The sequence below is a fragment of the Camelus ferus genome, chromosome 19, assembly GCF_009834535.1.
Source record: "Camelus ferus isolate YT-003-E chromosome 19, BCGSAC_Cfer_1.0, whole genome shotgun sequence".
Taxonomy (NCBI): Eukaryota; Metazoa; Chordata; class Mammalia; order Artiodactyla; family Camelidae; genus Camelus; species Camelus ferus.
This window is the reverse complement of record NC_045714.1, coordinates 29564169-29578683: the sequence shown is the minus strand read 5'-3', so window position 1 is coordinate 29578683 and position 14515 is coordinate 29564169. Positions and strand designations below refer to the sequence as shown.

Below are 14515 nucleotides of genomic sequence, written 5' to 3'. Positions count from 1 at the left end.
GAAGGAGGTGGTCAGGGTAGGAGGAACCTTGCTGCTCAACCCAGAGGATCATCTGAGACTCAGATCTATTTTAGGAATGGAAATTGGGCAGCCTCAGTGCCTCCATCTACCAAGATAAACTAGCCTTGAAGCAGGGATGGCAAACTCAGATGTCAACAGAAGCCAGGCAAGGAACATACATGATGAGGCAGGCCAGGAGCAGGAAGGAAAAACTGGAGAGTGAAAACCCATCCAGCGGAGACAAGGACAACTCAACTCCACTATATTCCCCGTAGGACTGGTGGACTCTGGACACTAGATTTCCTAATGTTTCAATAGAATTCATAAACCCAAATTATTATATTAAATTGTCCAATACTTAAATTATATTTTTTAAAACCAAATTACTGACCAGAGAAAGCACATCTCTAGACTGTATTCCACCACAAACCTCTACCTTTTGACTTACTACCCACAAGTGGGCTTCTGCTCATAAAAATGTTAAACAGTTGATAGCAATACCATCAATTAATGGCTTGTTCTTGATAATATTAACAACATACACCTTGAGAGTGGTGGGTTGCATCAAGGGGACAGAGTTGTCAAGGATGTTTATTTTAGTGCTTAATACAGGAGGTTACTGAGTGCAAAGTGTTTTAATTGGACCATCACCATTGTCTCAAAATATTGATTTTATATCAGACACTTTGATTTTTCAAACGCACAGATCTCTCTGAATAAATATAATGATGCTGGAACAATCAGTATCTTTTAATTCTTCAAAGGTGAATGATAATGGGGTTTGATCCAATGGCAAGTTTCTGCTGGCGGCATCTGCAAGTGCGATCACGTGCCTTTCAGACGTGGCTCACGCCTTGTGTTTTCCCTTCACAGCATATACCGCTTGTTCTCAGCAGACCGGAAGCGAGTCGAAACTGCATTAGAGGCTTGTAGTCTTCCATCTTCAAGGGTGAGCATGTTGCCTTCCTAAAACTAGCACCACTAAATAGTCCTGAATGATCATACTAAAACATAAGTTGCCTCCATATTACCCAAACATTTTTAAATTAAGACGTCCATAGGACTTATTTGTTAATATTTATAGTATATGAGGGGGTTCACTGTAATTATATTTTCTTTTACTCCCATAACCCCAATATTTTCAGTTAGAAAGAACTTTGCTCTTTATTAAAAAAAATAACTATCTAATATAAAAAATATTGGCCCCCCAAATATTAATGTTATCAAGAATTTAAACTTCTCATTAATAGTAAATCCTTTCTTGATGTTCCTTGAGATATTAGCTAGTGATGATGGATTATGATTAGGAAGATTTTAAAATATTAATTTCATCTTATTCCACCTTTCTTCAATGTCTAAGTTTAAGATTTATGAGTTAATCAGCAATTAGAATGGTAGTACATCCTTATAAATAAATGTATTTACATATTATAAATAAATATATTTACATATAGTGCTCAAAAAGCTTTTGCTGAGAAGGGTGCAGGATCAAGACAGTTTGGAAGCTGCAAGTAGGTGAGAGGACCAGCATGTAACATGCTTTGATTTTTTTATGCCCGATGCTTTCGAGGCACTCGATATACATTAACTACCTAGAATAAAGTAATTTGCCTTTATTTCAGTGCCTTTCTACATACCTGACTCTAAAACGATCTAGTACCATTGTTTCTTGGGTAAATGGGTCTATTGCATAAAACTTTTTTCTTGTGCTATATGCAGACCTCTCCTTTCTACTACAAATCATTTTCATCCTAGTATCTAAGCAACAACTAAGCAAGAATAATACTTAAACCCAAAGAAGAACCTCTGAGCCTCTTGAAACGTGAGTGAAGTTGAGAAGCCATTCTGAAACTCACGATTAAGTTATGAAGAGTGTTGAGGGCTGTTGCATCAATTGTGTCAGCCAGTGCTTCTTGTAAATATTTTTCAAAGAGATGAAATTTATTAACGACCTTGGTAGGCACCAGAAAAGGAAAAGTAAAATAAAAAAGGGTGTCTCTCCACTATTGGTTTCTTGCTGTCTGTGGGGAAAGTGGCTGGTGCTGTAGGCACCGGGCAGAGCTGTGGAAAGGCTCCCCAGACGTTTTACCTTTAGCTTTAATAAGCCAAAGACAATGATCTGACTTGCTCATTATTGCTCTTTGCTTTGATGCTCTGGAGTAGGAAAGACATTAACCGTTAAGGTTTTGTCGTTGACTCAACAAATATTTTGTGAGTTCTTACTACATGCCCCCCGGCACTGAGAATATAGAAGTGAACAAAATGCAATCCCTGAATTCTAGGACGGTAGAGTCTCTGGGATGCTAACCAAACACATGACCGACACATTGTCAATGGGGGGGGGGGGGGACGCCATGAACTGAAGGAATGGAGCCCTGCCATCGACAATAAGGGACCTTCATTCCAGAAAAAGAAAACAAAGTGTGCAAAACCCTGAGGCTGGAAAGAAATTACCGATTTGAGTAACTGAAAAAAGGACCACTGCATTTAAGCTTGAAAAGAAAGCGTGAGACATGAATTTAAAAAGACGTGCGAAGAATTGTTTTCCTCTACAGTTGCCTCTGATTTTACCTTTACTGGAAAACATCTTGTGAATAAAAAATGATAAAAAATGTTAACTTATTCTTGTAAATCTAGCTCAGGGAAAGAAGGAATAGAAAAATGAAGCTGAGTACAAAATCAAATCCATAAATCAGTTCTCTGTAAATTGCAATTTTCTAAACAATTGGATTCTGACAATTCAGTCAATAACTATAAATTGAGTGTTTTACAGTCTGCTATGTCTATTACAGGTTCACACTTTCAGGCCAATGTCAACAGGAGACATTTTAAAAGGAAAATGAGATTCAAATTACAGGAGTTATGTTTAAATTGAAAAAAAATATTTTTAGTAAATTAAATGTTATGACAATTTTCTGAAAACAAATTGGAGATTTTTTTTTAAAGAAATATAATCAACCTCTATCATAAAGTTTTGAAAGCTCATTATTTATAATAAAGTAGACTTTACTTGGAGGATTGGCAGAATTGGAATGGTGTAAAAAGATCTAAAAATCCAAAGACAGTTTCAGAGCTAAGAAATAAATGTTTCCTTGAACTGACTATGTTTTAAACCCTTGTTGTAATTTTATAACTACAGAACAGTAGCTCTAGAAAAGATCCACTAATTAGAGAAAAAAAGATTCTGGATATACTGACAAGAGGTGTTTTAAACACTCCGCAGAAGAGGAGGCTACATAAATGGTAGATAGCACTTATCTGGGAGCCTCATATAGCCAGGGGTTGTTCAAACTAGATTTAATTGTGTTCTGTAAATAGATATGTTACCAGAAACACAGTGGATATCCTGTTGAGATTTTTTAAACATTATCTTTGTGCACATTGTTAGGGATAATTAATGCACTTGAACTTGTATCCTGACCGACAGGATCCATTGAAATAACACATTCTTTAAAGGGATACTCTTTAAGAGATTTCAGTTGCTTGCCAAAGTTGCCTTAATTGTTAAAAAGCAGCACTGGGTCTAAAAAGAGAGACATAGCATTTACTGTCTTCTATTAATAATCCAAATGTATTTCCCAGTGAGAACTTTGAAGACCTTTCCATGTTCAGAAAGCTACCACTTTATCCACAAACATTCTGAGAACAGAAAACAGTTTACTTGGACCAAATTCCCTTTGATTCAAGCTTATTAACTTGAAAAAAAAAAAAAAAAACTCAGTGACATTAGGAATTGTATTAGTCTCGGCATAGCACCAGCCTCGTAACAAAGAAGACAGGAATAAATCCATGTGTTTGTTTTAAATAGTAATCTTTACAGTAGTTATCAAGATGCATGTAGTACCAAAGAAAACAGATTATTTTGGATTTAAAGAATACCATAAATTTTACTAGAGAATACTATGAATAAAATTCACAAAAGAACTTCCCCCTAGATAACTGTAATACGCTTCCTTTCTCCTATGCCGTATCCCCAGAATGCAAAGCAGAAATACAGTTATTTATTCAGCTCTGATTCTCAGGTCACTAATATCAAAATTCCATTTTAGAACCACATTAAGTCTTCGGTTCCCTATCAGTGGTTTACTTGTAGTTATTTCATGTACTCTCTGGCTAACTCAACTTTTGATTTATAGCTTTAAAACAAAAATATTGAGAATAGGTTGAAACCATGAATTTACTGGGAAATACTGCATCGATTTGTCAAGATAAAATATGTGAACTCTTTATTCATTTGAGTCCACTGAATTAAATTAATATGTTTTTGAATAACATGTTTCTGAATGTTAAATACCTGTTTATTATGGAATTATTTTTCAAAGCCTACAAATGTACAAAGGAGAAAATACAAACCATATCCTAAAACGAATGTGAAATTTAGTTTTCTGGATTACAGTGTGAGTTATGGAATCAAATGACCTCGATCCAAAACACAGCAAACTACCCCACCCCTCAACTTGAGACCTCAGACAGGTTTTGTAACCTCCCATCTCCCTCTCTAAAAGGGGTCACTAACTGTGCCAACCTAATGGAGCTGACATGGGCTTAAATGAAAACATTCATGTAAAGCTCATAGAATCATATGCTTGGCATACAGTAGGTGCTCAATAAATATTATTATTGTCCTCTCAGTATTTGTGTCCTCTCAGTATTTATATCCTCTCAGTATTTGCATATATATGTGAGAGTTATTTTTTCTTTTTTCTTTTTAATTTGCCATATTGAATACATCATAACCAAGTCTATGGAATCTGGAAAAGCAAATGCCACCAGTTTTTTAAAATCTTTTCCCTTTTGAGATTCTTTGTATCCAAGCATAGAATTGAAGCAACTTCATTTTTAAAGTTTGGAAATTCTTTATAGTTTCTGGAATAAATGAGCATGATTTAGACTGTATTGGCCTTCTTAGTTGTCCCTCCAAAAAATGTCAGTAACAATGGCGACAGATAATCACTGACAGTCTGTCTTGTATTGGAGGCAAGATGTGGTGAACCATGACCTGAAGACCTACGGCCTGGTCCCGTACTGTGTGTTCACCTAACACTGACTTGGTGTATATTATATTCCGGGCATCAGTCTGGGGAATTAGAATGGAGAATTAAATAAGACATAGTCATTTTACTCAGAAACACAGTCTAGTAGACCATCAGAAGTACAAAAAAAAAAAAAAAAAAAAAAAGGAAACACTGTGTGATGGATGCTCTAAGGAAAGTATATAAAGTTGGATTGTACACACAAAAGAAGAATGTGTCACCCATACCTGGATTGGTTAGGAAGGGTTCACAGAGGAGTATTTGAACATTGGGAACATGATCGTTAAGAGTATCTGACCCTGGGCTTCCTCCTACTCAAACACGACAAAATGAATCAGTTCTATCCACTTCATCAAATCATGAGATTCAGGAAAAGAAAATATGTGAATGAGCTTTTTGATTTTAGTCTTACTTAAAACGTAAGGACCTAGTAATTGCTCATGGCTTTTCCCTATATGTCTCCCACACACTCCTTCATTTTAGCTTTCAGTGATGCTTGTTTTAACTTATTTCTCAAAAGTATTTTTTCTTCCATTTTCACCCACTGACCCCCAAAGGGTGTCCTCTTTGGTCAAATTGGGTAAGAGAAAAATAAAGCTGTGTTGAAATATTTTCCATTTTCTATGTGCTAGCATCCAACTGGTAATGAAAATAACACTGTGTTTATTCAGATTGTCTCATCAATTTGTTCTCTTTAATAGGAAGTTCTTTTTTTTTTTCAATTTCAAAACTTTTAAATTTTACTTCATTTTATAAGAATTTGTAGAAATTATAAAGGTTACTTTCAATATACAGCTATTATAAAATTTTTATATTCCCCTCCCTGCCACTGGCAGCCACTAGTTTGTTATCTGTATCCATGAGTCTGCTTCTTTTTTGTTATATTCACAAGTTTGTTGTATTTTTTAGATTCCATATATAAGTGATAACATATAGTATTTATCTTTCTCTGTCTGACTTATTTCATTTAGCTTAATGCCCTCCAAGCGCATCCATGTTGCTGCAAATGGCAACATTTTTTCTTCTTTATGGCTGAGTAGTATTCCTCTGTGTGTATATGTGTGTGTGTGTGTGTGTGTGTGTGTGTGTGTATTCATTCCACAGCTTCTTTATTTATTCATCTGTCAATGGACATTTAGTTTGCTTCCACATCTTGGCAATTTAAATAATGCTTCTGTGAACGTTGGGGTGCATGTATCTTTTCAAATTGGTGTTTTTGTTTTTGTTTATTTTTCAGATATATACCCAGGAGTGGAATTGCTGGTAGTTCTAGTTTTAGTTTTTTGAGAAACCTCCATACTGTTTTCCACAGTGGCCGCACCAATTTTTATTCCCACTAACAGTGTACAAGGGTTGCCTTTTTCCCACATCCTCGCCAACATTTGTTACATGTGTTCTTTTTGATGATAGTAGTTTTGACAGGTGTGAGATGATATCTCATGGTTTTGATCTGCATTTCCTTGGTGATTAATGTTGATCATCTTTTCATGTGCCTATTGGCCATGTGCATTTCCTTTTTAGAAAAATGTCTATTCAGTTCCTCTGCCCATTTAAAATTGGGTTATTTGTTTTTTTGATGTTGAGTTGTATGAGCTGTTTATCTATGTTGGATATTAACCCCTTATTGGTCATATCATTTGTAAATATTTTCTCCCATTCAGTTGGTTGTAGTAGGAAGTTCTAATTCATAGCTGGTAAATAAAAAAATGGTTAGAGTTTTAGTAAAGTATATTATCCTATGAAATTACGTGTCTAGTATCTTATGTAGATGACTTTCCTTGAATCTGATATTCTATGGGAAGCATACTTGCTTCCATTTTTTTCAAAAATTACTCTTACTCACTGAATAATATTTATTGTGGGCTTGCTATATGTTACAGAGATTGAGCAGTTAACAAGCAACACACAAGGCCTAGCTTGTGTCGATCTGCAGGTTAATAAGTAATACAGGGAACTGTGCAGCTAGGAGCACAATACAGTTAAATAAGTATTGAAATACGAGACAAGCATGGTGTGATGGTAGCACAGAATGGAAGATAAAGCTCGGTCTAGGAGGAAGAGATTTTAAGCTCAGATAAGAAGGGAGAAAAAAAGAGGTCAGTAAGAGAACGAAGACAATGATTGATATCCTTAGGTAAAATCTGTTTATGTGCCTCCTGGGTGAGGGTGGGGGGGAGATGGGGAGTGGAGTGAGCTCTAAATAGTAACTAAATAGGGAGGATGGGAGAACACATTTGGGGTTCATAAACTCCAGTGGTGCCTGATGCTTGAGTTGGCCAACAGAGCCACGAAGTATTTTCTTGAGATTTATTTTTAAATCTCTCTTCCCTGTATCTCTCAGCCAAAGAGGAGGCTAGAGAGGCTCATTTCAGGCTATTTTCCAAACTACTTAAGAGAGACATGGGTGTCTAACTCAGAGTGAGGGTAGCACTAAAACAATGTGCATTCTCCAGCCGAAAGGATTTCTTTCATTTTGTGAATTAAATGGAATTTGGAGAACTTGTTTACAGGTGATGCTCGTCCCCATTTTATGAGTGGCAAAACACCATGAAACAATTCATGGGAAGTTCCCATTGTTCTTGGATTTGGCCACTTGTGCTCATGACTTCAAAGTCGGTGTTTAGGTAACAAAGTTTAATGACATGCTGCATCTTGCTGTAGATACATGATACAGATACTGTTTGGTTGTCTCAAAAATCTGCTTTGCAAAATAGAGGTGTTTTTTCTTGCTTTCTAAATTGATTTAGCAAAGAAAATATTATTTTATTTGTTCATTCCACAAATCTGGGACTCCTGCTGTTTGCCAAGTGATGAACTAAGGTTTCTTATCTGCTAGCAAACAGTGTACAGTTTCAGACAATATTTTTTAGATATTTCTATAATGGTACATTTTTCAAACCTTTGAATGTGGTAAAAGGAAGGGTGTTCTCTTTGGTTTAAGGGCTTGAAAATAAAAATAATCATATAAACACATACCTGAAATGGGAAAAACGGGATGAAGAATGTCCTTCCTGTTAACAAAAGGCTTGAATACATGCTTCCGGTTTCCATAGCAGCCCGAATAAACAGAAAAACAAGCCATAGAAGTTACTTTTTGTATCAGTGACTTGCTTCCCAAACAATAGGACCAAGAGGAGTCAGTGACAATCATAACTGATACCCTATTTAAGAAAAGTGTTTTGCAATTTTTCAGATTATTTAAACCAGAAGGAACATTGCTTGAAAAAAAAAAAGATACAAAATTGGAATTTATGTTTTCATTTTGAAAATATCTTTCTCCAGCTTCTTTAAAAAAAAAACATTCTGAAGTCACAAACACATGAATGATTTGAATGTTCTTCATGCTGCTGATTCGTATACTTAAAAATGGTCTATTTACATTATGTCTATTTTATTACAATTAAAAATAAGAGTAAAGTCACACAAAAAAGCAACCTAAAAAAAAAAATCTGCTAAACAGTCCCTGTTTTCACTAGGTCTAATTTACTTTAGTAAATGTACTTAAGAAATTGCCTTAACATCCCTTTAGAGGGAAAAAAACCTCTTACGCTTAAAATATAATGAAAAAGCAACAGAAAATAAGGCTTTTGATACCTCCACGCCAGTGTCCAAGTGAACTCTACAGCTGGCCTCATAGAGGTCTTCTGAATGTTTACTGTGACCTTCTAGAAGAAAGAAAAGAGGGAGGAAAGAGGGAGGAGGAAAGAAGAAAGAGAGAAAAATAGGGAGGGAGGAAGATAGTGAAGAAGAAGGTAATTTACCGTCTTGTTTTATTCCCCAGAATGATTCGATACCTCAAGAAGATTTCACTCCAGAAGTGTACAGAGTTTTCCTGAACAACCTGTGTCCTCGACCTGAAATTGATAACATCTTTTCCGAATTGTAAGAGAACACATTTTTAACCCACTTGTTCCAGCTTGCACTGTGGCCACTCAGGGTGGCTAGGGCAGGATTTCGAACAGTAAAGGGAGATAGAAAAACCTCTTTGCACATGATGAATAGCAGCAGTGCTTCTGTATAATTGGCTGGGGACAATCACACATCCCTCCCCCTGAGGTGCAGCCATTGCTTTTAATGAGTGAAGTCTGCTATGATTTGTTGCAGGGTGCAGTTGTTTTAGCATCTTCAGGGGGCTCTGTGTGGTTTGAAGATTGTGTCTAGAACAAAGAGGCACCTGGGCTTACTTAGTGAAGATAGACTCATGTTGCAGAGAGAAGGCTGAACCAAGACCCCTCTGAACCATTTTACCTCTCCGCTTTTCATTAATGAAAGGAGAAGTTTGGATTACTGAGAACCCTCCCAACTGAAAATTATTTGCTTTTATGTTAGAAGTTATATAGGCAATAATTTTTTTTTTCCAAATAAATGAAAAAAAAAAAGAAAAGAAAAGAAACTAATGAAAACACCAAGGCAAATATCGGGAAGTAGCCGTGTACCTTTCTTGATATACTAAAATCTACTTGATGAAAGATCAATCCATAATTGATAAGCTGAATAAAGATTCCTTCATATGAAAGACAAGCAAACAGTGCTGCTGAGAGTGACATCGGATATACTCACTTGGCCACGTGGATTGTCATCAACTAGTTATTGAACATCTGCAATATTTGTACCATTGAACTTGTCTTTGGTTGTCAACAGGATTGAAATGGCAAGTTTAAATCACCCTACATTGCAGACTCCTGCTAAAGCATAATTTTAATGAAAAGAAAAAAATGTACCCAAACATATAGTTTATTTTTTAGTAATGAGTGATAAATACATCTTTAGATGATTAAGTGGAATTTGAGAATTTGATAACTAAACTAGAAGCATAGTGTTTTGACTAATCAGAAAAAAAACAGTCTGTACCTCTGTGTTCCACTTAAGAGTGGTGGTGCATCTTTGCACACAAGATGCAGTGTTTTCCTACTGTGATTTTCGTATGCATTTGGTTTGGTTCAAGGGCATTGAGATCAATGGCAGTGACTGCAAAAGATGTTTGTATCCCATGGAGACAGGGCCGTTGTAATGGACAATATTTTTAGGGCAAGATAGGAGTTTCAGTTACACACTTGTGCCCGGTATAGCAGAATTTTGTTTCCATGTAGCCAAACGCAAATATATGAATGAGACTTGGTGGACAAACATTCTAATTTCTTGGGTTTTCATTGTTTTTAGTGGTGCCAAAAGCAAACCATACCTTACGGTTGATCAGATGATGGATTTTATCAACCTTAAGCAGCGAGATCCCCGGCTAAATGAGATACTTTACCCACCTTTAAAGCAAGAGCAAGTCCAAGTGTTGATTGAGAAGTATGAACCCAATAACAGCCTCGCCAGAAAAGGTCAGTGGTCAGTCCACCTCGTCCCACACCAGAGGGAAGCTCTTGTTTCTAATTGTGAATGGGCCACCCCTGATAGTTAAGGGACGTCAAGGATTGTTTAAGGCAGTTGCCCATATTTGTATGCCTGCTTTTCTTTCTAACTTAAATCACTGGTGGCTTAACCAACAGATTTTTTTTTTAAACTTTGTTTAGTATGTTATGTTTTTGCTGTTGTTATGTGTACGTATGGGTGTAACATAGCTTTTTAAATCTAATTATTTATCTTGTTTGTCTAATCATTTGTTTTGTTTTTAATTTACCCAGTGACTGAATGCATCTTTTTTCAGACAGGAAATTCACTATCTTAAAGGTTGCCCTTTTGGGTCTATTTCTAGTTCTGTGACATGACCCACAGCTTTTTCTAAATCTCTAAACTTAAAGAGAATATTCAGTCCATTAAACCCTTAGCTTATTCTAGTTTGCACTATTGATGAACTTTTCAACTTGAAAAAAAATATTATAAACTTCGGCCTTTTTAGAAAAAAAGTCAGTGTTTGTAGAAAAAAATCATGTCTAAAAATTGATATCAGAGGGACAGCACTAAGTTCCCTGGAAGTTAGTGAGATATTCATAGTTCTGGTTCTGGAGAAATGACATGCCAAAATGAGATCATGAAGATTTAATTGCTGGGAGTTTTCAATTTTATGTGGCATCATTGTCTTCGAACAGGGTCAAAAAGCTGTTCCTTTACCACTAAGACTAAGTTTCATCTGGATTGAAATACCTTCACAGAGAAAATGAGTGTGTTAACACCGATGTTATTGTAAATTGCCTAGAAATTCCATAGGGAGGAGATAAAGGGCAATTAACCAACGATTAAGAAGAAATAAATTGCACGTTAATATGTAGGCAATTTATAACAAATAGCTCTAGCAAGCTTATGATCATTAATAAGAATGGTTATCATAACAGTAGCTTAAAATTTTTTATTCTATTGTATTTTCCTGCAGCTGGTCCTCTAAATGAGAAATGAAAGTATTAAGTATCAAAGTGGAATCTTATCCTTAAGATTATTATTGCTATTACTGTTATTATTTGGGAATTTATAGATGAATTTTTTTTAGGTTTTGGTTCTATTATTTTTCATATTTTAGTTTTAGTTTTAGTTTCTTCATCACGCACTTTGTCTGTGTTGTGGTCATCATTCTTATTGTTGCCAAGGTCAAAGGAAACTGACCCAATACACATTGGTACACATTGGTGTTGCCAGGCCTGTCCCTCCAGCCTCCTCAGAGCTGACTCCCTTTTTTCCCTGGTGCCTCAGAGATAGGATTTCTCCTTACCGTTAAACAGGGAGCAACTCCTTGGAGATTTTGCCCAGATAGCTTGACAGTTTCCTTCTGAAATCCACCAAAAATTAACACTGTGTTTTACCAAATCCAACAAGACTTCTGAAAACAGTTTGCTTAGAACTTCAGGAAAACAAAAAGCTTTTGTGAAACCAATGAGGCACTTCAAAACCTAAGCTCCACCCTTTTCTCCTCCCTTCACACCACACTGCTAATGGTCCATGCTTCCTCTGCTGTGTGATGCCCCCGGTACATCACACTCTGCTGATGCGGACAAAGTAGAAGATACAAAGGAAAATATTACAGTAGGTTATTGTAAAACTCCATCATCTTGGAAGAACCAATTTTGATTCTCATGGAAATTATGACACTATCACTTGGCATTTGCAAGGGTATTCAGTGCCATCTTGTAACTGTACTAGGTATGACTTCTGTAATCACCACCAATGCACAAAATTCAGGTATATTTAATATAGCAACTTAATTTAGTTTTCTACAGTTTGATATGATACTGATCATGAAGCCTCTGTGTCAGTCCTATGTGATTTTTTTAAATCACCGTGTTCATTTCTCAACCCTAGAACTCCAGTAAGAAGATGAACTTGAGATGTCTCACACCAAGTTATTTTGTTTGCTACTTTGGCTCTGTTTACGTGAACAGAGAAGATTAGAGAGAATTGTTTTATTCTATGAACTGTTGTTTCATAGTCCAAAGTAACAATTTTGAAATCTTTATTTGTAGGAATAAGAAATTGTTAAGTTGTAGACCTCAGTTCTTTAGTAACCAAGAGTTTGAAATATTTTTTTCCCAAAATGAAAGTCATGTTTTTATTTGATTTTACAGTTCATAATACTTGATATTTGACTTTAAGATCTTTTCAGGAACTCCGTTTTGTGTCCAACAAAGTACAGTTTTAAGAAAGTATTTGTTATATAGCTCTAATAGGATGACTGATGTGCAAGAAAATTAGCTCTCATTTATAATGTGACTTTCAAAATGTACATCATCATTTTGCAAAGAAGCAGACCAAGGCTTTGTGGTTAAATGACTGACCTAAGATCTCATGCCAAGATGCTGTTCAAGAAAGCAGAGTTTTTCACTTTTAGTCAACTCGTTAATATGTTTTGATCAATAGACACATAAGAAAATAAATAGGGAAGTTTAATATTAAATTATCATCTTTCGGCTGCATAATAATTACACTATCATCTTGACTCAGATATGCCCAAGAATTAATTAAATTGACAACAAAACTCAGTCTCATTTATCTGAGAAAGACACTTCTCTCGTGCCTATATTTGATATAAAGTGATGGAAATAAGATACATATATAATATACATACATAATAACACAAATACACATATACTCTCTGATATCAAGAAACATATTTTAAAATAGATGTGAAACAAATAAACAATATACAAAGTTACATAGGTTAATATTTAGTTTTTATATGCATCTTATATAATTTTTGCCCAAAAGGTAATCTAAAATTAAATGAAAAATCTTCTAATGTGGCCAAAAACCTAACTGCTAACACTGAGCATAGGTGAGCTGACTGCTAGCACTGCACCTGGAAGTGTGAAGCGAAAACCCAGAAGAGATGACAGACTTGATGCTCCGTGCGTCTGGTGTCATTAGTATGTTAGCCGTATTTCCGCGCTGGAATTTCTGTTTCTGGAGATGTAGGTATTAGATTCAAAAAAGTCTGTAGCAGAGGTGTGGTGGTGTTGCAACAGGGAGGAGGCTGATTCTGGGGAGAGGAGGAGATAAGGCTAAATACATTAAGCTTGATTCTATAAGTCACACATGCAAAAAAAATGTTCAACAATGTAATATTTAAAATATCTGGAGTATGTTAAATGTACCACTTTCTTTGACTTGTAGACGTATGCTTTCTAAACATGAGAACATGAGCCGTATGGTAAGTTCAAGCTTTTAGTCCCACACATAAGATTGAGTTCCTTCATCTCTGAGTTCTTTTGATTGGTCTTGAAATAGAATCAAGTCAACAGAAAAGGAAAATAAATAATCAGAAGATCTCTGTGCAGTCTGAGGCCGAGTGTTCACATGTCTGGGTTTCACAGGGTTGGAATCTCGTTCCACGAGAAACTATTCTCAAAGGAGTTTGGCTGCTTTTTACAATTTAAAATCACACACTGAAAAATGCTGTGGCCCCAGGTCAACAAATGTTTCTTTCTGGCCATGTTGTTTGCACTGAAGCCTAGCTATGCTTAACACCAGGGGCACACAGTGACCCCTGGCTCTTCCAAACAAAAGGGTCAGGGATGTCGGTTTGAAGACTAATGTCTTTTAGAGGTTTTTTTTGTTTTTTTTTTTTTGAATTATTTAAACCCTTTAGAGGAAAGGCAGTGAGTAAAAATAGCATGAAAAGTTAAATGATTCTATTGGTGCCTTAAATACATGCTACAGATCTCTAGATTCAACAGCTATGTCTGTAAAAGAAAGTCAAATTGTCCTTAAATAAACTGCCAAGCCAAAAGAAAATGGTTGAGTTTTTTCAAGCTTTTGTTCTTCCGTGAAGAGCAGGTGTTCATGAGTATTTGTTAAGCAGTTGAATTAATATAACAGATTATAATATTAGCCGATATTTCAAGGTTCATTTCTTTTTTTATCATCAGTTATTCCTCTTGGATTTTTTATAAGGTATAGTATACCAAAGCTTCCTTGCTTCACTGCAGTTAAATCATAAAAATGAAACTACATAATCTCTTTTAGTATTTGATCAGTCCTCCCTGTGTTAAGAGTTTAAGAGTTGAAATGAACTCATAATTAATAATAGCAAAGCGATTTGGTTTTAAGCA

General features: G+C 35.6%; 1 protein-coding gene across 8 annotated transcripts in view; it reads left to right on the top strand.

The window, feature by feature from the left end:
• PLCB1 (phospholipase C beta 1) overlaps positions 1-14515 on the top strand; it is a 648190-nt gene that overhangs the window by 433291 nt on the left and 200384 nt on the right. For all 8 annotated transcript variants that reach the window (XR_004313135.1, XM_032461845.1, XM_032461843.1 and 5 more), the window contains 3 exons: positions 874-949; positions 8815-8915; positions 10194-10360. Coding sequence is in view for 7 of the 8 variants with exons in the window: in XM_032461845.1 (XP_032317736.1) it covers positions 874-949; positions 8815-8915; positions 10194-10360 (344 nt within the window). In the remaining variant the exon portion in view is untranslated. The remainder of the gene's footprint in view (positions 1-873; positions 950-8814; positions 8916-10193; positions 10361-14515) is intronic.